Here is a 27,389-nt window from a genome sequence, read left to right as displayed (position 1 = left end):
CTTTAATACCCATCACCAGGCCAACCATCCCCCCACCCCCTTCTGAAAGTATTTTTGAAAGTATTTGAATTTTGTGCTTCTGTGACACCGAAGAATTAATGTTGCTCAATCTTTTCCTTTTAGAATGAGATCTTTTTTTCTAACATTTTACATAATGTCCTCAGTGAAGATCACGCCCTGGTGTCTAGAGCTGTGTCCTTGAAGGTGGAAAATTTCACAGAAACCAGTGAAATAAATGAGCTCTTTGACTTGTTTACTTACAACAAGGTAAAATCAGTTCTATATTTCCTTTTGTTTTGCACTCTTGCAGTAAGGTACATAAAATGGATTCTAAAATAATAGACTAATATATACTATACAAACTTTGATGCAAATAATCGTAATTTTATTTAGCAAATGGATTTCAGAAAATGTGGTTAAATCTATCATCATCTAGCAAATATTATTCAAGTCCATATTAGGGGCTCAGTACCATCCATAATTATAAAAACACTGAGGCAACTTGCTACTTCTAAGGTGAACCCTTCTGTTTGGTAGAAATTTATCCTTAACATGTAAATATCTCAGCTTAAAATATTTTGTGTATCCTGAATTATTTATATGAAGAACATTTGTTCACCTTTCACCTATTAGTTAGTGACAGTCTACTATTTTATCAGCATATTTGGGGATAACCCAAACATTCAACTGAAGTACGCAATACAATCGGGAGAAAAACCCAGAATTTGCTTATCAAAATAGAATGTGTCAGTATTTATATACTGAATTTGCTCAAACAATGGACTGTTTCTTGTCTTAGGGAGCATCTTTGGCCCGAATGCTTTCTAGCTTCCTGAATGAGAATTTATTTCTCAGTGCACTCAAGGTGAGTTTACAAAATTGTTACCTAGAAGGCAGGAAACATAAATTGTTTTGGGCATGTTATTTATTTTAACCTTAACTTTTCCATTCTTTTTAACTTCTCTATTTTTTACAGTCATATTTGAAGACATTTTCTTACTCAAATGCTGAGCAAGATGATTTATGGAGGCATTTTCAAATGGTAATTGTCCTACTTCCTGATATGTGTGTTCAATGAATGAATGACTGACTGAGTGAGTGAATGAATGAATGAATGAATAAACTAAGGAAGCATTCACATAGAGAGTTGAGCAGAGTTCTGAATTTGGTCCTGAATATCACCCACTGAGGATTACTGTATAAATGAAGAATAGAATAGCCAGCCATGTAGTTTCTTTTGGGAGATTGTTACCTGAAAAGATTTTGATGGTAAATATCTGCTCTTGTGATGATTTTTTTAAAACAGGTCATCGATGACCAGAATAAAATTCTTTTGCCAGCGACAGTAAAAAGCATAATGGACAGTTGGACCCTCCAGAGTGGTTTTCCAGTTATCACCTTAAATGTATCCACTGGTGCCATCAGACAAGAGCCATTTTATCTTGGAAAGGTTAAAAATGAGACTCTCCTAACCCACAAGTAGGTGCATTTGCTCCTCTGCCTTCACCTTCCTTGGGGTTGAGCTCCGACCAAATGGAAAGCAGCCTGCGGGTGAGGAAGCCTAACACCAGGCTGAGTACCACTCTTCTGCAGTGGGGCTCTGGGATGGCATCTTTGTGCTCTGCGAGGGGTGTTCCTGGGGTGCTAGGATGAGGTGGAACCCCTGATGTCCTGAGCGAGGCCAGAGACTTGCATTGAGGGGTTCAAGGCAGTGCCCTACCCCCGGCATTTAGCATGATGCCAGCAAACAAAACTGTGAGGGTTATGTATCCTCTTTGTCCTTCAGACAGAAGTAATGAATTACTCAGGATTCTGGGTGAGAGGCAGTCAAATAGAACCCAGGATGGCCTCACGTTAAGTAAGAGAAAAGGGGATCCGGCTGCAAGGTCGTCTTTTTTTTCCCCTAGAAATGGAACTGAATGGTCCCTGGTCCTTGAGGAATAGTTCCGCACATGTCCACACATGCACGTATGTGTGTATTGATAGCCATGCCTATACTATTAGAATTATGGCCTTTAGATTCCCTTATACCTGGGTTTAAATATCAGCCTCACCAAAATTCAAACCTTCGGCAAGTCTGATATAAAATCTCTGAGTTTTAGTGCCTTATCTGTAAAGTAAATGCAGCAACGTCTATCCCAGGGGATTGTTGTCAAAAGGAAATGAAAAACTGAGTATAAAGCTAGTGTTCATCACTTCCTCTCTTCTTCCCTTCCCTTTCTTAACTTGTCAGACGATGTTCAAGTGTCTTGGATATCGTTTTGTTGTTCACATCTCACTGTGGTTAAGTATCAGTGTAAATGAGGGAGTAATTTTCAAATACTATCACCCAAATATGGAGGTCATCCTGCTCTTTCTTTAAAACCCCAGGGAAGAAGAACAGAACTGAATGTCCCTACTCACTCTGCTCTTCTGTGACTTTTTTTTAAGTTTTTATTTTAATTCCAGTTAGTTAACATCCAGTGTTCTGTTAGTTTCAAGTGTATGGTGTAGTGATTCAACGCTTGCATACAACACCATGTGCTCATCACGATTCCGTGACTTTTGAGAAGATGTGTGCCTTAGCTGTTAGATCAACACAGACCCTCATTCAAAGTCTTTAAGAAACCAGACTTGTGAGCATTTGAGCAAGATCACAAGTCCTGTCCAAACCCCAAGGAAGTGTGACTCTTCAGATGACTAATGTCCTCCTGTGGTCATCTCCTTCCTCCAGGTCACGTCCACCAATGTGAGAAGAATGTTGGCATTCAGTAAATATGAATAATCTGGCTGATCCATGCTGAACGCTTTTCAGATGGGGAGAAAGCTTGAGGCAGAAAAGCATTTTAAAATGTTTGTCAAGCTTTTTCTTCTGAAATTACTCTTTGCCTCTCTTGGCACGGATGGGTTTGGGTCTGTCTGCAACATTGAACAACCCCTGAGTGAGGCCAAGTGGCTATAATTTAATATAAACAGGTCTTGAGAGTTTCAGATACAGAAAGGAAGGAAGGAAGGGAGGAAGGAAGGAAGGAAGGGAGGAAGGAAGGAAGATAGATTGAAAGAAAGAAAAATTGAAAGAAACAAGGGAAGGAAGGAGGGAGGGAAGGAAGGAAGGAAGGAAGGAAGGAATTCAGATACAAGATTGTCTTAGTAGCCACCTTAAGTTATAAGAAAAAGTAAAGAGGAAGACAGGCTAATAGAGAATAAACAAATGGCCAAAGAAAAAACAGCTTATAAAAACAACAGTGAAGAGCCCCTGGGTGGCTCAGTCGGTTAAGTACCTGGCTCAGGTCGTGATCCCAGGGTCCTGGGATCGAGTCCGCATCGGGATCCCTGCTCAGCCGGGATCCTGCTTCTCTGTCTGCCCCTCACCACACCCTTGTGCTCTTTCTCTCCCTCTCTCTTTCTCTTTCAAATAAATAAATAAAATCTTTAAAAAAAAAAACAACAGTGAATAATCCTAAGAGCAAACCCTTGCCTATCCAGAGAGAATGACCAAAGAATTTGAGTCCTGTCATTTTATCATCTCAGTTAATATGGGCTCAGAGTTTATATCTTATGTATGAAAATTAACTGAATTTTTGGTTTCTTCCTAATAAGTGACACATGGATTGTACCTATTCTTTGGATAAAAAATGGAATTACACAGTCTCTAGTCTGGCTAGATAAAAGCAGCAGTAAGTAAGATTTATAAAATATCTTCACATATATGCATGAATATATATTACACACATATATAAAGGCAGAGAATAAAATGTTGAAATGTATAGCCTTTGAAAAGCTATCTTGCTTAAAACTAAAATATTATTTAACATAGAGAGCTTTAAAGAAAAGTTTCAAATCAAAAGCCATTATATGTGAAAAAAATACAATTATATGGTAAGATCAGTATATATTTTAGAAATCCTTTACTTTTTGTTGGATGCATTGGGTTTATTGTTGAGGATTAAGAGGATATAGTATAAGCATATACTGGAAAATTTTTTTAGATGTACCATTTCACACTTTTCCCATATCCCTTTGTAGAAATATTCCCCGAAATGCAAGTTTCAGCTTATGATCATGACTGGGTGATTCTAAATTTGAATATGACTGGATATTACAGAGTTAACTATGATACATTAGGTTGGAAGAAGCTAAATCAACAGCTTGAAAAAGATCCTAAGGTAAGGTTGCTTTTTATATGTATTATTAAATATCATTAATAATGCACTCTTAAGTCTTGTAGAGTCAAGCTTTCATAAACCCCTCTGGTGAGAAGAGACTCTGTCCTTCTCTAACCCCAAGCCATACTGGATTTTTTCCCTCATTCTTAGAAAGGGCAGATTAGGTTCAATGTATTGGGCTTTTGAACATTAATATCATTTTTTTCAGCCATTTTACCTTTCTAGGTAAAAATCAGAATACCTTTTCCAATTAACCATTAGTTTTGTGATCTCAGACAAGTTACTTAAATGTTCTGTTTCCATCTCTTCACTTTAAATAGGAACAATACAGCTTTGTTACTTATCATGAGGACTAGAGACAATGTAGGTAAACATATGCTTACAGTTTCTAAGCCCTTAACGGGTACCCAGTCTATGCTAGAAAGTGTTAATTTTTTAAAAAAAATTATATTCTTACTCTCCCTCAGAGAATTTAGTTTACAAAATATTAATAGACTCTAGTACCACTTTACCACCAAACATAAGTCATTTTCCCTTATATAAATATTAAAATGTTGGCTAGCTCTGGTCAGTCAAATTTTGATTGGTTGAATTACACCAAATCTCCATTGGTGGAGATAGATGCTGGTGTCAGAGTCTCTAGAGTTGGCTCTGCCCCAAAACCACGGGCAGTTAGTTCACTGAGACACCATTCTTCAAGCTAGAGCATTGAACTAAAAGATGTCTTTGGTGTCCCTGTCTTCGAGAGTTCTCTGAAACACGCAGCGACCTCTCTAGCAGAAGATGACCTTCAGTATATCGGTCCAGAGCTTGGCTTCTGCGTCTGGTAGACTTGTGTTCATGCCTCGGTTTTCCCATCCATCTAATGATGTTTTAATAGACCAACGTTAAATAAAGAATTGTGAAGATTAGTCAGGTGATACGTGTATCATGTTTAACAGAGGCGGGACACAATTCCCTACCAGAACATATTCAGTAATTAAAAAAATATATTAGGAGGCTTTTGAATAAGGCTCCAAAATCCACATATCATAACACTTTATTTTCGAATCTTTTTCAGAGTAGCTACCCTCTTATTGGTTTCTAAGGGCACTGTAAGCCATGCAAGCAAGGGATGCCATTCTAGCAATAATTTCTGGAAACCATTGTAGACTTACTTATTGAAAAACTGAGGTCAGTTATTTCTACTACATAATTGGGGAGCAAATAAAACAGCGTGTCTGTTATTAATATTAATTTCGAAAATGGAAGTGTTATTACTGCCAGAAAAGAAATGAGACCAAGGAAAGGTTGAAGTCTGGCTTGCTGAGAAGCTCAAAGCGAGTGTTGTGAAGATGGATTTTCTGGGACCAAACCCATGAAAATGCGTGAGGTGTTGAAGGAAGGGGATAGGAGGCTCTGGGCCCCTGAGGCCCCTCTAGCTGAGACAGAGTCCTGTGGCCTGTCCATGCCAAGGGGCTCAAGCCCAACCTTAAGCAATTGGGTTGGCAATGGACCCCTGACTTTCTGTGATTCCAAGCGCTCTGTTGGTGGCATTGGATCAAATTAGTAAAATCTTGACAAGACGGACACCGCTCAGAGGACATCAGTATTACCAAAATAGTGCTAAATAATACATACTTAAGGCTTCCCGTGCCAAAAATTCTCCTGACAGCTATTTGGACTGTGTAATGCAATTGAACATACACTCTCTATCCTGGAGAGCCTTTTAAATGTGGCTTCCCATTTTTGTTTTCACCATGCCATGTTTTTCAGGGAGTTTTTTGGCAAAACTCTCTGCCAGATGAAAGACTTATGATTGATGTCCAGAGGGATCATTTATCAAAACCAGATGTATAATAAATAAATCATGGGGACTATCCTCAGTGATCACCATTTCCCTGTGCGTGAGACAATTCACGTAAAAGGGCTTCGTAAGCGACCCTGATCTTGAAACACTGTTATGATTTTGCAGAATTATTTTATGGCTAAGAAATGTTCTCATTTTTTCCTGCCCAAATTTGGATCTAATTTGCAGGCCATTCCTGTTATCCACAGGCTGCAGCTGATTGACGATGCCTTTTCCTTGTCTAAGTGAGTATGTTGTCTTCGCTGCTGGCTTTTAAGTATACCTTGAGAATGTAATAAAACCTTACAGCCTGATCACCGTGCAGTGAAATTGCTTCTTCAGTATATACAGGGCCCAGCTTATTCGGATTAGGATCAAGTTCCATGGGTACAGTGGAATTTTAGAACATAGAAGTTGCTGGGATGGACATCACCGTGGATGTACTTTGAGGGCATTGGGCTAAATGAAGGAAGCCAGTCACAAAAAAGATAAATACTATATGATTCCGCCTATATGAGTTCCTTGGAGTAGTCAGAATCCTAGAGACAAAAGGGAAGGGTGGTTGCCGGGGGCAGGTGGGAGGGGGGAGTTTGGGGGAGTTAGTGTTTAATGGGGACCAAGTTTCAGTTTTACAAGATGAAAATGTAAGTCGGCGTTTTAAAAGACTTCTAAGTCTACATCTCCACCTGTCCCCTCTTTTAAAGGAGAAGTTTTAAAAACGATGCAGTAGAGAAGATGTGCCTAGGAAAACGTTATCGTGTTTAAATATTTGGAGGATTATCACAGAAAGTATTAGAATTTTTATTTTTTAAATTTCCATCAGGAAGAAAAACTCAGGGGAAAACACAAGTGATTTGGGCTTGCATTTGTAAAGGCTGTTAAATATCAAAAGGGATACATTTAGGAAGGTTGTAGATGCATTCATATTTTTCTGTGATATTATAAGTTAAGGAAATAGCTGACATATCAAAAAAAAAATAGACTATCAATTGAGATTTTGAAGTGATTTTTTTTACCCTAGGGTGATGGCTATAGGTATAATTTTAATGAGATATGGCCTATGTTTTAGTGTACTACAGAAATACAGATTTTATTTCTATTACATTTATTCAATACATTTATTCATCCAGATAAATTCATATGTGTCCAAAATTTAAACTTTCAGACAGTAAAATTAAGGAGTGTATATAATAAATTATCCAGTGTGTTCTCTCTGTCTTTGGCCTGTCCTCTTTCTTGAATGAATGTCTGTTTATTTTATCCTTCATTTCTCTACCACTTTTCCCTCTATGACCTGCAGCACATTTCCTCACCCGCTGCTTTGCTGAAACCCCTCTCTAGGAGCGCCATGACTCTGAGACTGTTGACCGTATCCTCCGGGAAACTTCTCTTGGTTTCTGGAGACTCTGAGACACAAACCCAGTTCCCCCCTTGTGTCTGATTTTTCTCCGTGCTCCCTTCAGACCAATCATGGTTCTATCATTTTCTTTTCTCTTTCCTTGGGACGGCTCATGCATTCTTATGGTTTTAGGGATCATTTTATTATGGGCACGTACAGTGCCCAGCAGATATAGGCCACTCAGTAAAGCTTTGTGAAGGGATATGTTCATGACTTCTAAGTCTACATCTCCACCTGTCCCCTCCTGCCTTCTGCATATCCTGTGATCATTTAAACTCAGGACCTTACACAGTGGACTTTCGTTCTGTCTCTGAATTGCTCCTGCTATCAATTTCTCTCTGTCAGAGTGCCACGATTCTTCCCATCACCCAAACTTGAAACATCAGAGACATCCTTGACTCCTCTCTCTCTCTCTCCATCTGCCATTTGCCAACTGTCTTATCTCTTCTTTCTTGAGGATGTCTTTTGGATTCTCCCCCTTACTTACCACCTTCCCTGCTTCCATGCTAAGCCAAGCACCCCTCATCTTTTACTTAGCCTGTTATGTTAGCTTCCAGCCTTCAGTTCCTTTAAATTCCATTCTGTCTTCTTCAGCACAGTGGCTATAAAATTTTTCAGCATCTACTTCGTGATGTCACCCCGTGTTGTTTAAACACCTTCCTACTCCATGTAAACTCTTCATCCTGACATTCAAGGCTCATTACAGTGTTGATCCACCTTATTTCCCAGCTTCCACCTCTCAACTCCACACTGAAGAAATCCTGCACCTCGGTTGCTTGGTCTGCTCATCACACAGATTCCCGCTTTATCTTCTTTGTCATAAGCAGCCTTCCTCTTTCTCTCTCTCCATTTCCATCTTACCCAGGCTTCACTGCCCTTCTCACTTTCCTCCTCCCAGGAGGCCTTCCCTGACTTTTCCATCACACACATGGGTTTTCCTTCTTTGCTACTTTTATTATATTCATTGCCTTTTCTCGGACTCATTAACAGCTTCTTATGCCTAAGTCTCAGCTTCTCCCTGAAAGAATAAGATTCCCAATGGTAGGCAAGAGTTGTGTCCTACACACTAGTTTGTGTTCCTGTGAGTATCTGGCAGAGCATTAGATAATGACTTCTAATCAATACTTGTTGAAAGGAAATTATAATCTCATAAGAATGCGTACGAAATGCACAAATATTCTTTTGCCCGCTGAGCAGTCCAAGAGTTGGCCTGGATTTTCCTCTAGTCTCCAAAAATTGGGGCACTTGAATGTACCAAATTGTAATGGAGGGTCTGTCAGCATTGCTTGGCTCCTACCTTATCAAGGAGCTGGGACCTCTAGCTTCTTGATTTCACATACTTTATTAAAGTCAGGCGTCGAAGCATGGGACAAATATGGAAAGTGTGCAAATTACTTAGCGAGTGGAGGTTTTTTGAGTGTGTATTTTTTTGAACCAAACAGAAACAATTATATTGAGATTGAAACAGCCCTTGATTTAACCAAGTACCTTGCTGAAGAAGATGAAATCATAGTATGGTACGCGGTCTTGGTGAACCTGGTAACCAAGGATCTTGTTTTTGATGCGAACAGCTATGATATGTACCCATTATTAAAGGTAATTTCCTTCTTTGTTGTGTGGTTTAGAAAAAGTCCTCTCTCCCTCTTTCCATAACTAGACAGCATCTGTGAAACACCTCTTCCCCCAAGTCATAGTCTATGAGTTCCAAATATATATTAATTTTCTTAGGAATGACTGGTTACTCTTAGTCATACTTTAGTCATAGACGTGGTCTAGGAGATGAGTATGAGAGAAGCTTGGAAAGGCCTCTAGTTCTTGGTGAAGTGACAGTGTGCCCTAAGAACCCAGAAGTGGATGGAAATGGTATGCCTTTTCTCTGATAGCAACTATTCTCCTAAAAGATTGTTAGTCCAACAGAAAGACTTTTAACAACCCTATATTCATCATTGAAATACTCTGAACTACAGGACTAGCACTTCACCAGAGAGGCATGTTCCAGAAAAAGTAAACATTTTAAAGCTGCTTTTGCTGCTGGCAAGTGAGAGAGGAAAATGGGAATTCATCAAGCAATGACACACCATCATAACTGAAACAATAGAAAAGGAGAAAACTTCCATTATTAGATCTTAAACAGTGATCCTAAGGAAGATGGCTCAGGGCAAACCAAAGCAACAGTTAGGGAGCAGCCCTTTGGAGAGCTAGGGACCAGAAACACATCAGAAAGTGGGCCAGATGATCATTCCAAGCAAGCTTCTGGGGCAGTTGGAAGGCGAGATCACAAATACCTCACGGGTCCAGACTTTCTTTCCTCTGCTGTCCAAAGAGCTGGTGGAAACGTCCTTGCATGGGGGGACGGTGACCCAGAAAAGAAGGCACTTAACTGTGGGATCAAGGTGGCTCATTGATAAACTCTGATGCCTGGTTCTGGGTAAAGAAGTAAAAACTAGGATTTGTTTTTATTTTTTATTTGAGAGAGAGAGTGTGCACAAGCAGGGAGGGGCGGAGGGAGAGGGAGAAGCAGGTTCCCTGCTGAGTGGAGCCCGATGCGGGGCTCGATCCCAGGACCCTGAGATCATGTCATGAGCTGAAGGCAGACGCTTAACCAACTGAGCCACCCAGGTGCCCTAGGATTTGTTTTTAATGAATGTCAATGAATAACATCTATTTCGTGCTTGGGGATGTATTGTAAATGGATAACTTTCATAACCTTGCTATTCACCCAGCTGAGAGCTCAATTGAAAATTTTTTTCAGACTCAAGGCTTAAAATTGTCCAAAGCATAAATCAGTTGTCCCAATTTTTCTTGGAGGTGTAGATACGAAGCATGGGAATGTTAAGGTAGAAATTTTAATGGTTTTAAAATTTTATGTTTCTTTCTCTATCTTGAACACACCTGAAAATATTCCAGGTGATGTGAAATGGTAATAAGAGCTAAGATTTATTGAGTTCCTATGTTCCGCAGTGCATATTCACATATGTAATATTGTTTTGTCCTCACCAAACTGTAATATTGGTATTCTCAGCAATTCCATTGTACCAATGAGGAACCTGAATGTAGAGAGGCTACAAAATCAACCAGTTACACGTTTAGTAACAAAGACAACTTCTCAGGAGATACCTGTCACTCCTCTATTCCTGTCTTTTCAGAGAAACGGAAATACAGGCAAATTCAGTGTTGTGAGCCATAGCTAACTGCAGGTTTTCCTTATTGTTTGTAGAAGTATCTGTTAAAGAGATTTATCTCGATATGGAATATGTATTCAACTGTCATTCGTGAAAATGTGGCAGTGTTACAAGACGACTATTTAGCCCTGTAAGTATTTTTTTATTTTTCTATATTGAATATGTATATTCAATTTATATTCAATTCAGTTTATAATTGAATAAAATGATTCATGTTAAGAGGCAGCCTTCCAGATGTATATTAGGAAGACCTCGATACCTATGATTTAACTGGGAGATTTTGTATGCTCCTTGAGACCAGCGTCTTTGGGATGGGTGAGCTACATGTTCCCCAGTAGGAAATAGTAGTTTGGGATCTTAATTTACCTGCAAAGTACACGCATGGACACACAGGAATCTATAGCTCTGTATTCTCAAATCTTAGGCCCCTGGTTGAGGTTGTGAGTGTGTCCTACCATTGGTGAAGGGTTGTACTGTTTAAAACCAGCCTATACCAATGAATTGAAGGCATAGGGAGGCCAGAAGAGAAAAAAAGTCCTTTCCGTATGTTATTGGTGACAGAAATTCTGCCATTCATTACACAAATATGATGAGAGACGTTGCCTGAAATATTTTAGTCATTTGTGTGTGAGCATGAGCAAGTATTGCAAATGATTTCCATATTATTGGTTTGGTGAGGGCGGTAAGCATGTTGTCATGATGGTCTCGGAAGGGGGTGAAAGGTAAAATAAGGCTGCAGTATCCCCAGCCTCCTGTGACCCAAGATTTGTAGGGAGAGAGGGGAGACATGAGGGGAGCTTCTAGATTTAGGGAGGGAATTTGTTATCTACAACAGTACAGGGATTATGTTTACAGCTCTAATCAATATCAGGCTGAAATCAATCAGACCAAACAAGAAATACAAAATAGACAAAATGGGATTATTCTCTGTCAAGGGTATCCTTCCGAGAGGGGAGATATTTCCTTGCTAGGGCAGGCAACTGGAAGGACATGGGGTTGACTAGACGCTTAGACGGGAGACGGTGAGGACTAGCGGGATAGTCAGTGGGCAGACGAGTTGGGTGCGTGAACCGGAGGACAAAAGTGTGCTCACTCAGGCACCACAAATGTTAGCCAGCCATATCCTTGGCTCCCCTAAATTGGACTCAAGTGACCTGCTTTTTTTAGCTTCCTGGGGCCAGTTGTCTTCCGAGTAAACTTGGAGAGTTGTGTACTCATAGAAAACCCCGTCTTGCTGCGTCCAACTTGGGATGGGGAAGGAGAGGGAGGGAGCGGGTAAATGAATGCTCAGAACTGTCTTTCAGAGGCCCTCCACCCTTGGACATTCTACTTCTCCTTATCGGAAGGTCAGGCCAGGCTGAGGTTGCAACTGGAGGGTGAAGCAACCCTGATTTGGCTTTTGCATTTTCTGGAAATTTAGGGCCAGTTTGAGTTCCTTTACCTCTGAATCCAAGTCAGAGAGAGTCGGGAGTATGGAGAGACACACCTCCAGGCATCGCTTCTCTGGACTGATTACTGTTCTTCACCGTATTCTTTTTTTTTTTTAATGTAATTTTGATTTTTTATTGTTTGTTAATCACCATACATTACATCATTAGTTTTTGATGTAGTGTTCCATGATCATTGTTTGCGTATAACACCCAGTGCCCCATGCAGAACGTGCCCTCTTTAATACCCATCACCAGGCTAACCCATCCCCCACACCCCTCCCCTCTCGAACCCTCATTTTGAACTTACTTTGTTCGGAACAATAATGTGTAGTGCTGCTCAGCTGTCAAAACAAAACAAAACAAAAACCTCTCTTATTTATCTGGACACGAACATAAATAGCCAAATAGAGCAGAGGAAGAAACAAAAGTTCCAGCAAGGGAAAGCACATTGAGGAAAGAGAAAGAAACCCCTCCCTCTCCTTTCCGTGTATAGAGAAAAGAACTTCATTTTTGAGGGTATTAGATCAAAAACTCTCAAGTCTTTTTTCTTTCTATCCATAAGGCAATTATTGTAAGAAAGGGAGGAAAACTAAATTGATAACAGATGTGGAGTGTGTGTACTCCCTCGTGTGTTTGAGGGAGATGAAGAATGGCAGTAATTTATTTCCGACTTTCAAAAAATACCAGTCTTAGGAGTTTATTTGGTGCCTGAGAGCCTCTCAGCAAATATTTCTCTGAGCCTTAAATAAGTTTGCCATCCACAAAAGCTATTTTTTCACAAACCCCGATGTTATTGGAAGGATATTTTAAAATACCCATCCTCTCATGAAACACACGTACTTGGAGTAGGAAAAAAAATAAATGTAGCAAAACAAAATGTTTTTCTTTGTGCTTTCCTTTAAGAGTAGCCCTGGAAAAACTTTTTGAAACTGCGTGCTGGTTGGGCCTTGAAGACTGTCTTCAGCTGTCAAGAGAACTCTTCAAAAACTGGGCGAACCATCCAGAGAATGAGTAAGACTCATATTGGATTGCCCTTGGTTCTGTCCTGTTTCAACACCAATAATTTCTCTCCCTTTTCGATGTTCTCATTCTGGGAGTGATTGTTTTGTTTTTGCTTGGGTAGTCTGTCTCCTATTTTTTTCAAATGCCCCTCCCCTTTTTTTTTCTTTTGCATTGTCTACCGTAGGTCTGGGTATGACAGTGGATTCGAATTTATGCAGTGTGTTGTCACCCTGGGCCGCTAATTGTCAGCGTGTCCCCTAATAAGCACTTGTGTGTATCTTTTTTTTTTCTTTAAGATTTTATTTATTTATTTGAGAGAGAGAATGAGAGAGAGAGAGAGCACGAGATGGGGGAGGGTCAGAGAGAGAAGCAGACTCCCTGCTGATCAGGGAGCCCAAGGCGGGGCTTGATCCTGGGACTCCCGGATCATGACCTGAGCCGAAGGCAGTCACCCAACCAACTGAGCTACCCAGGCACCCCATTTGTGCATACCTTGAGTCTTATTTCGGTTGTTCCTCGATGGTTTATTATTGTGATTTATATATAAGTGTGTCCAAGGAGCTCATTCTCTATGAGTTTGCATTCCCTCTGAGAGCTGAGACGAAGACTATATTTCTGGTTTTACTGTGTTACGTCTAATGCATCACCTCAGGTGGACTCTCAAGAAATGTGATCGTAAGACATGAGATAAGGAGCGCCTGGCTGGCTCGCTCGGTAGAGCATCTGACTCTTGATCTCGGGGTCGTGAGTTCAAGCCCCATATTGGGTGTGGAGATTACTTTAGAATATATATATATATATATGAGCCCAAGCTGAATTATCAGTGTATGTTGATTGAACTATTATAATTTCCTTCTTTCTTATAACTCCTTAGTTTCTAAATGAATCTGATGTTCTTGTCTCACGATATTAATGCTAATGACAGTTTCCACAGTTGGCTTTCTCGATCCCTACTTTTGATCATTACATCTGAGACCTCAACATTTTTTCTAGGTATATCCTTCTAAAAATATAACATCTAAATGAACATATCACGTAACTACTATGAGAAATATCACTGCATGTTCTACCTTACAGAATACCTTCTCCGATTAAAAGTGTAATTTTATGTTATGGCATCGCCTTGGGAAGTGAGGAAGAATGGGACTTTCTGTTAAATATGTACGCTAATAAAACAAAGGAAGAAGAAAGGATTCAACTCGCTTATGCAATGAGCTGCAGTAAAGACCCATGGATACTTAACAGGTGATTACGGTCAACTTATCTTTGGAATTCCTGGCGGAGGAATGCAATTAATAGACCAAAGGGAGAAAAATAGAACATGTGCTACTATAGGAACTCAAAGAATACCTGTTTGTGCCCTCCTGACTTAGCACCATATGGGATTTTAAGTCCACTTGTTGAAATTTGCTCTTTCTATTGGATAACGTTTGTGCATTTATTTTCTGCAAATGCATTTTTGCAGATATATGGAGTACGCCATTACTGCATCTCCTTTTGCTTTTAATGAAACAAATATCATTGAGGTTGTGGCAGCATCTGAAGTGGGCCGGTACATCGCAAAGGACTTTCTAGTCAACAACTGGCAAGCTGTGAGTGAAAGGTAAGAAGGGAATGCAAGGTTGGTCATTGGTTTGGTGCTAGATGTTCAACCTTAGTCTGACTAGGTTACAAAAGTCCTTTGCACGGACCAGAGAAGTGATGATTTTTCTTGCATTTAGTCTCATTTGTGGAAGAGAAGATCGCTTACCCTCAGTTTTGGCTTTCTGTATGAAAATGGGTTTGCCTGGGATTATACCTACCTGTCTCCCGGCTTTGCGCACTAAGAAGTTTGTCATCAGAGACATAGAGTAGAACAAGTCATGTTTTTTTTTTGGTGTGAGTGCACACCAACCATTCACTTATTTTGGGAGGTAGACCACTATATTTCAAGAAACAACGTTCATGACTATGTCAGTCTGGCTGTTGCTTGTGTCTTATTTGTCAGATTCCCTTTACGTATCTGGTTTCCATATTCTCGAACTTTCCATATTTCTTACCTTTTAAGATTAAATCTGCTTGCTTCATAGCCCCCTGTTGGGTAAAATGTACACTGACATGCAAAAATCAGGCAGCATGCCCTTGATGGCTGGTCTTTCTAGCACATGACTTAATCATACATTCCTGAAAGCCTAGAATAATGCGTCCTGCAAGTACTCACATCTGCTAGAGTTAGCAGATACTTAGCAGATCCAAACACCTGTAAAGTTGGAAGGTACCTTTCATAAATAAGTTTATTCTTTTGGAACAGAAAGTATATTTAGAATATATATGTTTAAGAATGTGAATATAGGTTCCTGGGTGGCTCAGTTGATTAAGCATCCGACTCTTGGGTTTGGCTCAGGACATGATCTCAGTGTCGTGAGATCAAGCCCTGTGTCGCTGAGCGTGGAGGCTGCTTAAGATTCTCTCTCTCTCCCTCTCTCTCTCCATGCACTGCAGCACCCCCATCTCTAAAAAAAAATATGAATATGGCTCTCTTACAAAACAAAATCCTGCAGAGTTTTTCTTTTGTAAATATTTATTGAACTCCTTTAAACACCAAAAAAAATGTGCTTTTAAATCAGAAATTTACAACATGTAGCTAAAAGCTTGTTTGCATAGTACCATTTTCCTGGCTCATCGCAGAACACACTTACTGAGAAAATTGACCTTATGTCCACTGTTAAATTATTCTATCATTCTAAGTTCATTGCTTCTGGCAGCCTTATGAATTCCTTAAATCTCCTCGGATTCCAAAGACCTTGGGGATAAATGATGTCTTCCATTTTTGCTTAAGTCGTTAAAGATAATGCCCTCCTTCCTAGGTCCCACTGGGAACTGGGGAGCTGGGATTGAAATGAAAATTATTGACATTGGTCCCCTTGGTCCCTGAGGTTTCAGAGATTCCAGGCACACAGGGTTGTCTCTTTGTTTCTGTTCTCTCTCCCTGGAGTTTGTCACAGAAGCCCCGTCCCTGCGTGCCCCCTCTAGGTCTGGCTCTGCCTGGCCCATGAGGCCGCCTGTCCTTCTGCTGCTGTGGTTCGTAATGCCCACGGGCATTCACTTCAGCTATTGCTCTTGACTGTTTCCTACGGAACAATTGAGGAGCAGTTGTGGAATTAAAACGCTGAGAGCACAGCTCCTTTAAGAACTGTGGGATGGGGGCACCTGGGTGGCTCAGTTGGTTAAGCGACTGCCTTCGGCTCAGGTCATGATCCTGGAGTCTCTGGATCGAGTCCTGCATCGGGCTCCCTGCTCGGCAGGGAGTCTGCTTCTCCCTCTGACCCTCCCCCCTCTCATGTGCTCTCTCTCATTCTCTCTCTCTCTAAAAAAAAAAAAAAAAAAAAAAGAACTGTGGGATGATTTGCCTGAGGGCCCAACGGTGATCTCCTCTGTTCCTTCCTATGCACTGCTGGGCCCTGAGGAAGACAGAGCTTCACGATTTTGAGCCAGGCTTAGTATTTAGCTGCGCCTGGCACCTGGTACGTCCTTCTAAGTGCTGAGGATCATACTTACTGTCGTTGTGGCTCAAAGCGACATGGTGAGCCCAGGCACAACATTAGAAATCTCCTAGAGTGGTTCAGTAACCTCAAGGCTCTCAAGCCCACCTACCTCCTTAAAAATCAGAATCCACCAAAGTAGGGCAGGAAATCTGCACCTTTCACCAGCTCCCGGGGTGATGCTGGTATGGTTTAACATGAAACCAGCTGACCCCTGATTAAAAAAATCATCTAAGGCTGCACTGCTCAATATGATAGCCACCGGTTAATCCGTGGATCTTTAAATTTAAATTTGAATTGACTAAAATTAAAGAAAATTTAAAATCCAGCTCCACCATTGCACAAGTCCTGTTGTAAGAGCACGAAGTGACCAACAGCTACCACGCTGGACCGCTCAGGTACAGAACATGGCCATCACTGCCGAGTTCAGCTGGACAGTGTGCTCCCAGGGGTAAACCCGCCCCTTGGTTCATTTTTCATTCCCTCTTCCTCTACCACACACAGTACATGTGCTGAGAAAACCCCCCAAAATGGCTTTGAGCAACTCATGGGAAAGATCGCTCTCAATTTAAGTGACTTGGAGTGTGTTTTAACTTTTATTCCTCAGAAGAACCGTTTTTTTCTGTGTTTAGAGAACAGGAACACGTTGGTAACACTCTCTGGAAAGTCCATCATGTGGCAGTTTATTTACATCTGATTTTAACCAAAGGGCCAAGAAGTGATGGGTGGCAATTTATTTCAATGATGTGTGTACTATATTAAATGGATGGAATTCCCCACTTTTTTTTTGTTAACTCTAAATGGGTCTTTTGAACCTCAAGAAGCTCCTAGAATTAAATAGTGGCTCAGTAGATTAAGTGTCTGCCTTCAGCTCAGGTCATGATCTCAGGGTCCTGGGATCGAGTCCCGCATCGGGCTCCCTGCTCAGTGGGGAGTCTGCTTCTCCTTCTCCTTTTGCCCCTCCTCCCCACTCATGCTCTGTCTCTCTTTCTCTCTCTCAAATAAATAAATAAAAATCTTAAAAAATAAAGAAGCTCCTAGAACTGTAAATGTATGAACTTTTAACCATGGCTTGAATATTTTAATCCCGTATCAACAAGATGTCATGCTCATAAAATAGATGCCTATTTATAGCAAATTCATCTCAGTTCACTCCTCTCACACATTCTGCTACAAAAAGTCTTTCAGACTCAAATAGGTTTGCTTTCTACAACTAATACATTTTTAAATTTACTTTTTATTCATTTATTTAATAGTAATTGTAATATTGATCAGTCTTGCTGAATTGTGCAAATGATTCTGTTTGAATGAACAGTGATAATATTTATAGATTGTTAGAAGGAAATAAAAGTGCAAGTTAATAATCAAAATGTTATACACCCTAAAAATGGCTCAAAAATGCTTACTTCTTTGTAGATCAGAACATTTAAGTCATTACTTAAACAGTTATATTTAACATGAAGACTAGCATGTTACCAGTCTGCATATAATAATAAAGACAACATAAAGGATCAATGCACAAATGCCTCTGACAAATTAAATTTTACATTAATTATGTGAAAAAGACTTATTCTGAACTTCCTGAAATGTGACTGATTCCTAGCGAGTTAGCTGCAAAATTCGTGTTTCTCAGGTATGTTTTACTGAGCATTGTTCATGGAATATGAAAGACAGTAGCCTGATCAGTTTGGGAACCATCTGTGTTAACCTCCACTTTTGCAAATTCACAGTATATGCTAGCATCGTAAAGACCCCAAGAAGCCCCACAGAAGGACATCTAGAGTTTTCCGTACCTTTTTCCTACATCTTACAGCCGTAATCCTGCTACTTACTGTCTATGTCATGTAAACAGAATGTCATTTTGCCAGGAGATCAGTTGTTCTGGGAGAGAAACAGACGAGAAACGGAATTCTCCAACACTCCCCTCTGGAATGCAACTAGAACAACAACTGTTTATTGTTTGCCTGTTAGTTAACATGTTGGCCTTGGTTTCCTCTTATATAAAATGAAAGGTATCCTATTTGATCAATTCCAAGGTTCTTTCTCGTAATAAACAGTTATCATCTTGCCATGCCAAGGTCCAGTTAGTTTAAGCTCTTGTCAGGGATATAAGGTGATGAGGACGTGCTACCTGAGAAATGCTGTAGAGGAGAGCCGGAGAAGGTTTGGGGACCAAAAGAGAAGAATGGGATTTAAGTGGGATTTGAACAAACAGTGGGAAAAAAATGACCTTCTGCATGGACCAGAGGATGCCAGCAAATGCCCAGGGGCAGGACTGAGCATCTGACTTGGGACCGGTCACAGTAGGTGGCTGGAACTCGGGGCTCTGGAACAGAGGAGATGGGGCTGGTCCAGTGTTAGGGCTGAGGGCTCTGGCCAGCAACAGTTCAGGCCCCATGTACTTCCCAGGAAGCCTGATCTGAAACTGTATTTGGGAATACTGTATTGAGGCAAACAACTTCAGTTTGGTCCTGCCCCTCGCTTCCATGTTTGAGCATTGCACTGGTTGCTGTGGGGTATTTAAGTCCATTGTTGGGCCAAAGATGATCTTTTGAGTCCCGATCCCAGTGAGGAAACCTCCACTGACCATAAAGACATCTTGCAAGTTAGGGAAAGATGCGTCTGGTCCCACAGCTGTGGATGGGTCTCATGGAAGAATGTGTGGATAGAGATGAAGCAATAGGACTTGTATGAGTTGTTACTGTAGGCAGTAGAAATGGTGTTTCTGCCATGTCATCCTGATCAGGTGCTTTTGGCTTTTTTTTTTTTTTTTTCAAGATTTTATTTATTTACTTGTCAGAGAGAGAGTGCACAAGCAGGGGGCGTGGCAGGCAAAGGGAGAAGCAGGCTCCCCACTGAGCAGGGAGCCCGATGTGGGGCTTGATCCCAGGACCCCACGATCATGATCTGAGCTGAAGGCAGATGCCCACCCTACTGAGCCACCTGGGTGTCCTCTGCTTTTGGCTTTCTTAAAACCATGTAGGCTTCACAGCCTCCAGGAAAACCCTAGTTTTATTTGAATATAGAATACAAAGTATGATCAGTTTCCTGACCTAAAATGAATCTTACCCCCTTCTTTTTCACCAAAGCCTTGATTTCTTCCTCAAATGTTGTTACACTGGCTAAGCATGAAAGCTTGCACACATTCCCGCTTCCTCTCTGTTGGGTTTCATGATGGGGAGCACACAGCTGAACGGAGAAATAGAAGCACAAGCAAACGGAGAATAGTCAGGTGTTACGGAGAGGTTCTTTTACCTTGGAGTATTATACCAACATTAACTCTTGCAATTTTTAATTTCAAGTATACATTTTTAAAGTAAGTCAATCGTGTGTATTAACTATCTACCATCGATAGAACAGAATGGTAGTTGAACCCTTTCTTGTTGGGTCCAAAACATTAATCCTATTTTAATTTTCTTTCTTCTTTAATGCATCCCAAAGTCTTTATTTACCTTTTTAACCACAGCAAGGCTTCGGGCAGGTATGTATCTGTTGTTTTTCCATACCAGTGTTTCATGGCTTTTTTTCTGGATGATCCTTGTTGGACATTCAAGGACTCGAAACTAGAGGGGAAGTTTCAATCATGGTGCCTGTTTGAGGGCGAGAAAGTGGAGCCAGAGTACTTAGCCCTTTGGTAATCACCAACATGTGGAGAATCTTCAAAGACATGGATCCTCTCTCCAAAAAGCATATACAAATACAAAATTTTAAATAAGCTTTCAGGGTAGGTTAGGCAGAGTTTCTGAAACTGATCCCATATTAATTACTGATTTTTAAGGAGCATAATTTGCATATTTACTTACCCCTTTTAAGTTGTCTTAATTTGAGGTACATGACATCTGTTTTAACCACCTCATTTAAAAAGATAAAAATGGTTGCGGTTTTTAAGAAGAGCTTTTTATATTTAAGTAAAGCTTTCAGAACTATGTGGACACAAATTGATATTTACCTATGAATATTTCCTTAGTGCTGATAAAATCTTCTATATAATAGATTCCTATTAAATGATGAAGCTAAACTAGTTCATACATGTTTTTGCTTAGATTTGGGACGTAGGAATCAATAGGGGCTGTGCACTTAGCATCTTACCTGCTCTATAAAATACAGCTTTATCTTGCAAAACATTTTCCACCTCTGATTAGCATCTTGTTGCTTTGTAGGTACGGAACACAATCGCTGGTTACTCTCATGTATATAATAGGGAGAACCATAAGTACAGACTTGCAGATCACAGAGGTAAGTACTTTAGATATCCTGAATTATAATGATAATTTAGAAGCCATTTTTCATATAATTTGGAGCTGCTAAAATTGAAAACGACAGGCTTATTGGAATCACTATATTCCGTGCCTCCGTTGGGGTTATTTTCACTGTGTGCAGGAAATGGCTTTCGATTCCATCTTGCTCCTGAAATAGAGACCATTCTTGCTGGTAGAGGGTTGGACCCCATCCTTGCTCACCTCGCTTGACTTCAGCGCCCTCTGGCTAGGACTCTCGGCCCTCAGTCCTTGCCCCGCTGTCGAAGCTTCAGGAACTCATCAAGTGATGAGAAGACATTTTTACTCTTTTCATTATAACCTGGCCCCTGCCGGCCTCTCTGGCTTCACATTTGCCTGCCTCACCGCCGAGTGTAGGAGACGCTCCCCAACACTTTGCCTCCAGTGATGCTGTACCGTTTACAGATTTTCTTTAATTATCATGTTGCTTCACGTTTTCCAGATTTTGGAAACGCCCTGCCTTCTGATTTGGGTGGCTTCACCCTGCCTGTCCTTGGCTGGATGATTCCTAGTTATCCTTTAAGACCCTGCTCCAACCACCTAGTCTAGGAATTTTTTAATTAACTGATTTACACCCTCTCCTCCTGCACGCTCTTCAGTTATCCTGTGAATACCTGTATCATAGCGCTAACCACCTTGTACTGTAATTGGTGTATAAATGGGTCTGCTCCCTGAGGCTCTAAGGAGCTCCCTGAGGAGGGAGACCACATTTTCGTCAGACCTGTATTCTAGAACCTAGAAGAGGCCTGGCTATTTTTCTTTTTTTAAGATTTTATTTTTAAAGTAATCTCTCCACCCAGAGTGGGGTTCGAACTCACAAACCCGAGATCAAGAGTCGCACGCTCTACCCACTGAACGCGCCAGGCGACCCGGAGCTTGCCATTTCTAGGCTCTGCTTCCTCCTTGGCTGAATTAATTACTGTTTTTTAAGTAATTAATTTGTGCTCAGGCATTTTTTTCAAAAAATATTTACTGAACTCAATTGAGATGAAATTGATGGACAGTTAAGGCAGGCTTTCTCCACAGGAGGCAAACATAGCCCCAGGCTTCTGTTGTCCGTAGCCCTCTCAGTTGTAGGAGGAGGAGTCCTTCCTCACCCAACTTCAAGTTCCAGCTCCACGGAAGGACTCTGGTTGGTCCTACCTGGGTCCACATGCCCCAGTGACTATGGACCGGTGTGTGTGTGGGGGGGGGTGAAATACTCCAGTGGCTCAGCCTGGGTCATGTGCCGGCATTTGGAGCCAGCCCCACGCAAACCACAGGCACTGGGTTAGGGGAGGAGTAGTTCTGGAAAGAAAAGGGGATCCTGTATCCAGAAAGTAAACTAAGGGGCCAAAGCAAATATCTATCAAACACACACACACACACACACACACACACACACACACACTAAAACAAGGGTAATATATAAATACAACCTCTACACACCTAGAGCATAGGTAAAATTAGAAAGATTTACGATACCAAACACCGGCAAAGAGGTAAGGCAACTGGAACTCTCTTTTTCTGCCAGCGAGAAGGTAACATGTACAACTACTCTGGAAAACAGGCGGTGTTTTAAAATGTTACTTAGACACGTGTGACCTAGCAGTTCCATTCTTAGGTTTTTACTCAGGAGGAATTAAAACCCATATCCACACAAAGACTTGTTACATAAATGTTCATGGCAGCATTATTCACGTTAGCCAAGAACTGGAAACCAACCACACATCCATCAGTAGGTGACTAGATAAGGAAAATGTAATATATCCACACCAGGGAACACTATCCTGCAATAAAAAAAAAAAAAGAATAAGTTTGTGTAACAACATGGATACATCTCAAGATGATTATGCTGAGTTAGAAACAAAAAAAACCAGACACATTCTGGGAAATGCAAATATAATCTCTCGTGACAAAAGGCAGATCAGTGGTTGCCTGGGATGGAGGGAGAGCTCCATTGCAGAGCGCCTGAAGGAATATGTGGGTGATGGAAATGTACTTTACTGTAGCTAGATCCTAGCTCTGTGTTTTACGGGCATATAAAATGAGCAGCACTCACTCACTTGTCACACTTCAAGTGAATACAGTTTCTTGTCCATCAATTTCATCTCAATTGAGTTCAGTAAATGTTTTTTGAAAAAAATGCCTGAGCACAAATTAAACACTGTGGCCCGGAACTATATTAGTATGAACAGAAAGGGCCTGTATAAATAAGGAAGGAAAAGCAATCACTTCTTGGCCTTTTGGCTGAGATCAAGGGTAGTGTCTGTTCTTATCAGGTTAATATCTCATACATCCTCTATCCAAGGATAAGATATTAAGGGGATTTATGGAGCAGGGAGCTCCATCCACTCCACACATCGACCTGGTTTACAGAAAAAAAAAAGAAGAAGGAAGGAAAATCAGCTCCCCTGCCCCAGCAAATAAACCAATAAATATATAGGTCATAAAGGCCTGAAGTTTGATTGTGAGCCAAAAGAGAGAGAAAGAGAGAGAGAGAGAAGCAGTCAGCTATGTAGTTGTTATTATGAGAGAGGAAGAATCACGAATTCCTGAAGGACTTCTCTATGTGTGAGTTTTGGCCTGCCTGAGGCTGAGCTGCCAGGACCTGACTTATCAGGGGTTCCCTGGACAGGAGAGGGAGGGGCACCCAGACATGCTGGAAGGAAGGCTCCAGAATGAAGGCCGAGTTTGTGTTGGCAACGAAGGGCCTCCGTTCTTCTTTGTGTCTAGAGAACCCAGGGAAGTTTTATTTGCCGTTTCATGAATGAATGAAGTGCCTATAAATTTAGCAGTCCTCGGAGTTCCAAAACTCTAGAGTCACTGACAGTTTGTTTTTTTTAAAAAAAAAAACAAAAATACTTTCAGCTGTGGTGAAATTTTTGCCATTTTGAAAACAAATTAGCTACTGTGAATGGCCTTGTCAAAAATGTAGTAATCATTTATAGATTATAGTCCTGCTGTCATCTCTCTGTTCATGGGATCATACTGAAAATATGGTCTGGTCTTCATATGGCACCCAGCGGGAGCCTGGCCTCACGCTCCCAGCATGCATGAAGCCCCACTGACAATCCCACAGACCCCTACTCCCCTCCCACACACCGCATGTGGTACAGGGTTCTGGGCAGCTGTGGGAGAGGGCAGGAGTTTTGTTCATGGTTCCTTAGCCTACGTTTTGCTCAAAACTTACTTTTTGGGCACCTGGGTGGCTCAGTCGGTGAAGCATCTGCCTTCGGCTCAGGTCATGACCCCAGGGTCCTGGGATGGAGCCCTGCATCGGGCTCCCTGCTCAGCGGGGAGTCTGCTTCTCCTCTACCCTTCCCCCCCCAGCTCATGATCTTACTCTCTCTCAAATAAATAAAACCTTAAAATAAAAAGAAACTTACTTTTCTTTTACATGGTAATTAGGCTGGGTGGCCCCATTACTCAATTTCAAGTACATTAGGGTGTAAGTGACATTTTGTGAGCCGGCGTAGGTACGTTGTCATCTCAAATGTTCCAAATTCAAATCCAGGAAAACAGTATGGAGGTTCCTCAGAAAGTTAAATATAGAGCTACCCTATAATCCACCGATTGCACCACTAGGTGTTTACCCAAAGGATACAAAAATACAGATTCTAAGGGGTACACGCACTCTGCTGTTTATAGCAGCGTTATCAACAAAAGCCAAACTATGGAAAGAGCCCAAATGTCCATCGACCGATGAATGGATAAAGAAGACGTGGTCTCTATAGATACACAATGGAATATAACTCAGCCATCAAAAAGAATGAACGTGCAACAATATGGTTGGAGCTAGAGGGTGTTAGGCTAAGCAAAATAAGTCAGAGAAGGACAAATATCATATGATTTCACTCATATGTGGAATTTAAGAAAGAAAACAGATGAACATACGGCAAGGGAAAAAAAAAGAGAGAGGGAAGTAAACCATGAGAGACTCTTAACGATAGAGAACAAACAGGGTTGATGGAGGGAGGTGGGTGGGTGGGGGATGGGCTAGATGGGGGATGGACATTAAGGAGGACACTTGTTATGATGAGCACCGGGTGTTGTATGTAAGTGATGAATCACTAAATTCTACTCCCGAAACCAGTATTACACTATGTGGTAACTAACTAGAATTGAAATAAAAATCTGGAAGAAAAAATAAGTTCTAATCCAGTGACACAGAAATAGACCTTTTGGAATATGACTTATTGGTTCACTGGGGTCTGGCTTAGACATAATATTGCGGCAGATGTTCCCATAGCTAAAGGCTTGAGCTGACTCAGTGAAGGAATCTAGTCAGGGGATAAGCCCACTCTCTAAATATTCTTAAATAAAGGATAACACTTGTAAGGGTCCAGATGTTAGGGGCCAGTTTTGAGCCTTGGGAGTTGCAGCGTTTCTTCTGAGATAAGAGAAGTTCTCCCTGTGTGTCTGTCCACACATCTGGTGTAATAGCTAGTATGCATTCGGTGAGTCATTACTGAGCACCTGCTCTGTGCTCCAGGGCATAGAGCAGGGAATCAAATAGATGAAGCTCCCCCTTCACAGGACTTCTGGTCTACACCTAATTCTTCAGGGTAGGTGTAGTCTTCATCACCTGTTCTCAAGCAGGGTCTCCCCAGGAACACACAGTCCGCGTGAGCGCACCTTCCTACCCACTCTGGCCGCCATGTGTGCTCCATTTGCAAAATCCATTTGCTCCTCCACATGAACGTTCCCTTATTCTGTCTCACGACCCATCCTCCCTTGGTGCTTGCAGCTGCAGCAGTTTTTTGGCAACATGTTGGAAGAGCACCAGAGGCTCACAGTCCACGCCAAATTACAGACAATAAAGAAGAAAAATCTGGAAAACAAAACACGCAATGCGAGGATGGCGGCATGGCTACGGAGGAACACGTAACCAGCACTCCTCCCGGCTGCTAGAGTGGATTTCACTCACATTTTTGTCTCCCAGGCCCTCGTGAGTCTGCAAAACCACATGTGTTGTTATTTGTATGTCAGTCACATTTGCTTCTCAGGGTCCTTCCTGTTCTTCCTGGGCTGTCCTGTTTGGCCCCGAGGCTAGTGATTCCCCAGGATGTTGCCAACCCAGGGGAAGATTTCACTTTCCTGTTGGGCCGTGAAGCCACAGAATTTACTCGGGGTGCCTTGTAAAAACAAATTTACCTTAGAAAGCCTTGCTTATTCTGTTGTGAAAGCCAGCGGAATATTGGATCATTGGCCAACTGAGCACATTCTTCTCTGAGGGAAAACACAGACTTGCAATACTCTGGATTTTATGTAGTTCAATATTTAAAAGTGTCATGAGCAAATTAACACAACAGTGTAAAGAAAGAGAAACCAGAAAAATAATACTCACTAGGACCTAGAGAAGCCAAGGAAACAACATTTTAAAAAGAAGGAACAGATCATTCTAGGAGCCATGTGAAGTGCCTGAAGGGCCAGACATGGGTCTTCTGTCCATTTCTCTCTTCCCACAGGGCCTATCACATTGTGCCACACATTACAGGCCACTGAAGTTTAGGGTGTCACAAAAAGAGCCAGGATCGCAGGATCCGTGACGTGCCCTTCAGATTGTGGAGGCCAGAAGGACAGGAAGGAACCTTCCTGAAGCCGGAGACTGCATCCCCACCTGTGGGCCGGACACTCACTCAGCCCAAGTTTATGAGCAAAAATAAGGATGTCAACAGACAGTAGCCATAAGGGACTGATCTGCAGCACAAAGGGAAGTGGTCAAATAAAGAGAAAGAGAACGAAAAGGCTAACCACGGCAGACTCTTTACAGCTCTGCACTCAGGGGACTAAGTCGGAAATGTGGTTTCATTTGGCCAAATTGAACCTGCTTATAAGTGGGGACAACTTGAAATGCATTCATCAGCTACAATGTCGGGAATTGGCTTAGTTCTGTTACCCCGGATTAAATCGGGATGGCTAAGGCAAATCATCCCACTCTAGATTTTGTGTGTGTTTGACTTAATTCTGTGTTTTCATCTTGATTTTGTTTTTGTAGAAAGGGGCTAAAACTACAGATCTCCGACCTACCTCAGAGGGATGTAAAGGTTAAGGAAGGCTTTAAATACGTCGTATGAGCTCAAGGCCATGTGATCTAGGGTTTTCTCCCCCTCTCTCTTGTGTAAGTTGATGCAGCCACAAATTAATATGCAAAAAACCAGACTTGGCTTTTGTATTCGCTTCACAAGAAGATGCTCCCTGAGCGAGCAGGAGGCCATGGGACGTGGCCCCAAAACCAACCAAAGCGCTGCCTCCTCAGACTTTGACCATGGGTCATAGGTCAGAGAGCTTTTTCTTTAAATTTAGAAATGTACAACTTAAGCAATAAAATATTACCATGTGTTCAAATTCTTCCGTGTGAGGTATTTTCCGGTGTCTTCTAGAACATTCGTTCTCTATTTCCTATCATTCCTTCGATCACAGTCTCAGCTTACGATAACCATGCCACACGTCTTCTCTCTTGCTTTTCTCTTCCTCCTCTTCCTCTCCCTCCTTGTCTCCCTTGGGCTCCCTTCTTCCTTTCCAGTAACCTCTGCCTGCCTCCTGCCTGGCTGTCCGCGTCCCCCTTCCTCAGTCTTGCCACCCTGCTGTGCCCTCGGAGGCTCTGACCCTGGTCCCCCGGT

The 27,389-nt window shown here is 41.5% G+C and overlaps 1 protein-coding gene and 1 pseudogene across 1 annotated transcript in view; both read left to right on the top strand.

The window, feature by feature from the left end:
- Positions 1–27,114, top strand: part of LVRN (laeverin) — a 65,928-nt gene extending 38,814 nt beyond the window's left edge. The window contains exons 7-20 of the mRNA XM_036078970.2: positions 124–267; positions 800–865; positions 977–1,042; positions 1,307–1,479; positions 3,580–3,656; positions 4,006–4,145; positions 6,163–6,218; positions 8,815–8,968; positions 10,590–10,684; positions 12,888–12,995; positions 14,064–14,231; positions 14,452–14,589; positions 20,668–20,743; positions 25,514–27,114. Of these exons, the coding sequence (XP_035934863.1) occupies positions 124–267; positions 800–865; positions 977–1,042; positions 1,307–1,479; positions 3,580–3,656; positions 4,006–4,145; positions 6,163–6,218; positions 8,815–8,968; positions 10,590–10,684; positions 12,888–12,995; positions 14,064–14,231; positions 14,452–14,589; positions 20,668–20,743; positions 25,514–25,654 (1,602 nt within the window). The 3' untranslated portion in view covers positions 25,655–27,114. The remainder of the gene's footprint in view (positions 1–123; positions 268–799; positions 866–976; positions 1,043–1,306; positions 1,480–3,579; positions 3,657–4,005; positions 4,146–6,162; positions 6,219–8,814; positions 8,969–10,589; positions 10,685–12,887; positions 12,996–14,063; positions 14,232–14,451; positions 14,590–20,667; positions 20,744–25,513) is intronic.
- LOC118527261 (U2 spliceosomal RNA) lies at positions 22,994–23,145 on the top strand (annotated as a pseudogene).
- Positions 27,115–27,389: the final 275 nt, after the last annotated feature.

Source organism: Halichoerus grypus, chromosome 2, assembly GCF_964656455.1.
Source record: "Halichoerus grypus chromosome 2, mHalGry1.hap1.1, whole genome shotgun sequence".
Taxonomy (NCBI): Eukaryota; Metazoa; Chordata; class Mammalia; order Carnivora; family Phocidae; genus Halichoerus; species Halichoerus grypus.
The sequence above is the reverse complement of the archived record's forward strand: the minus strand, read 5'-3'. Positions and strand labels throughout refer to the sequence as shown.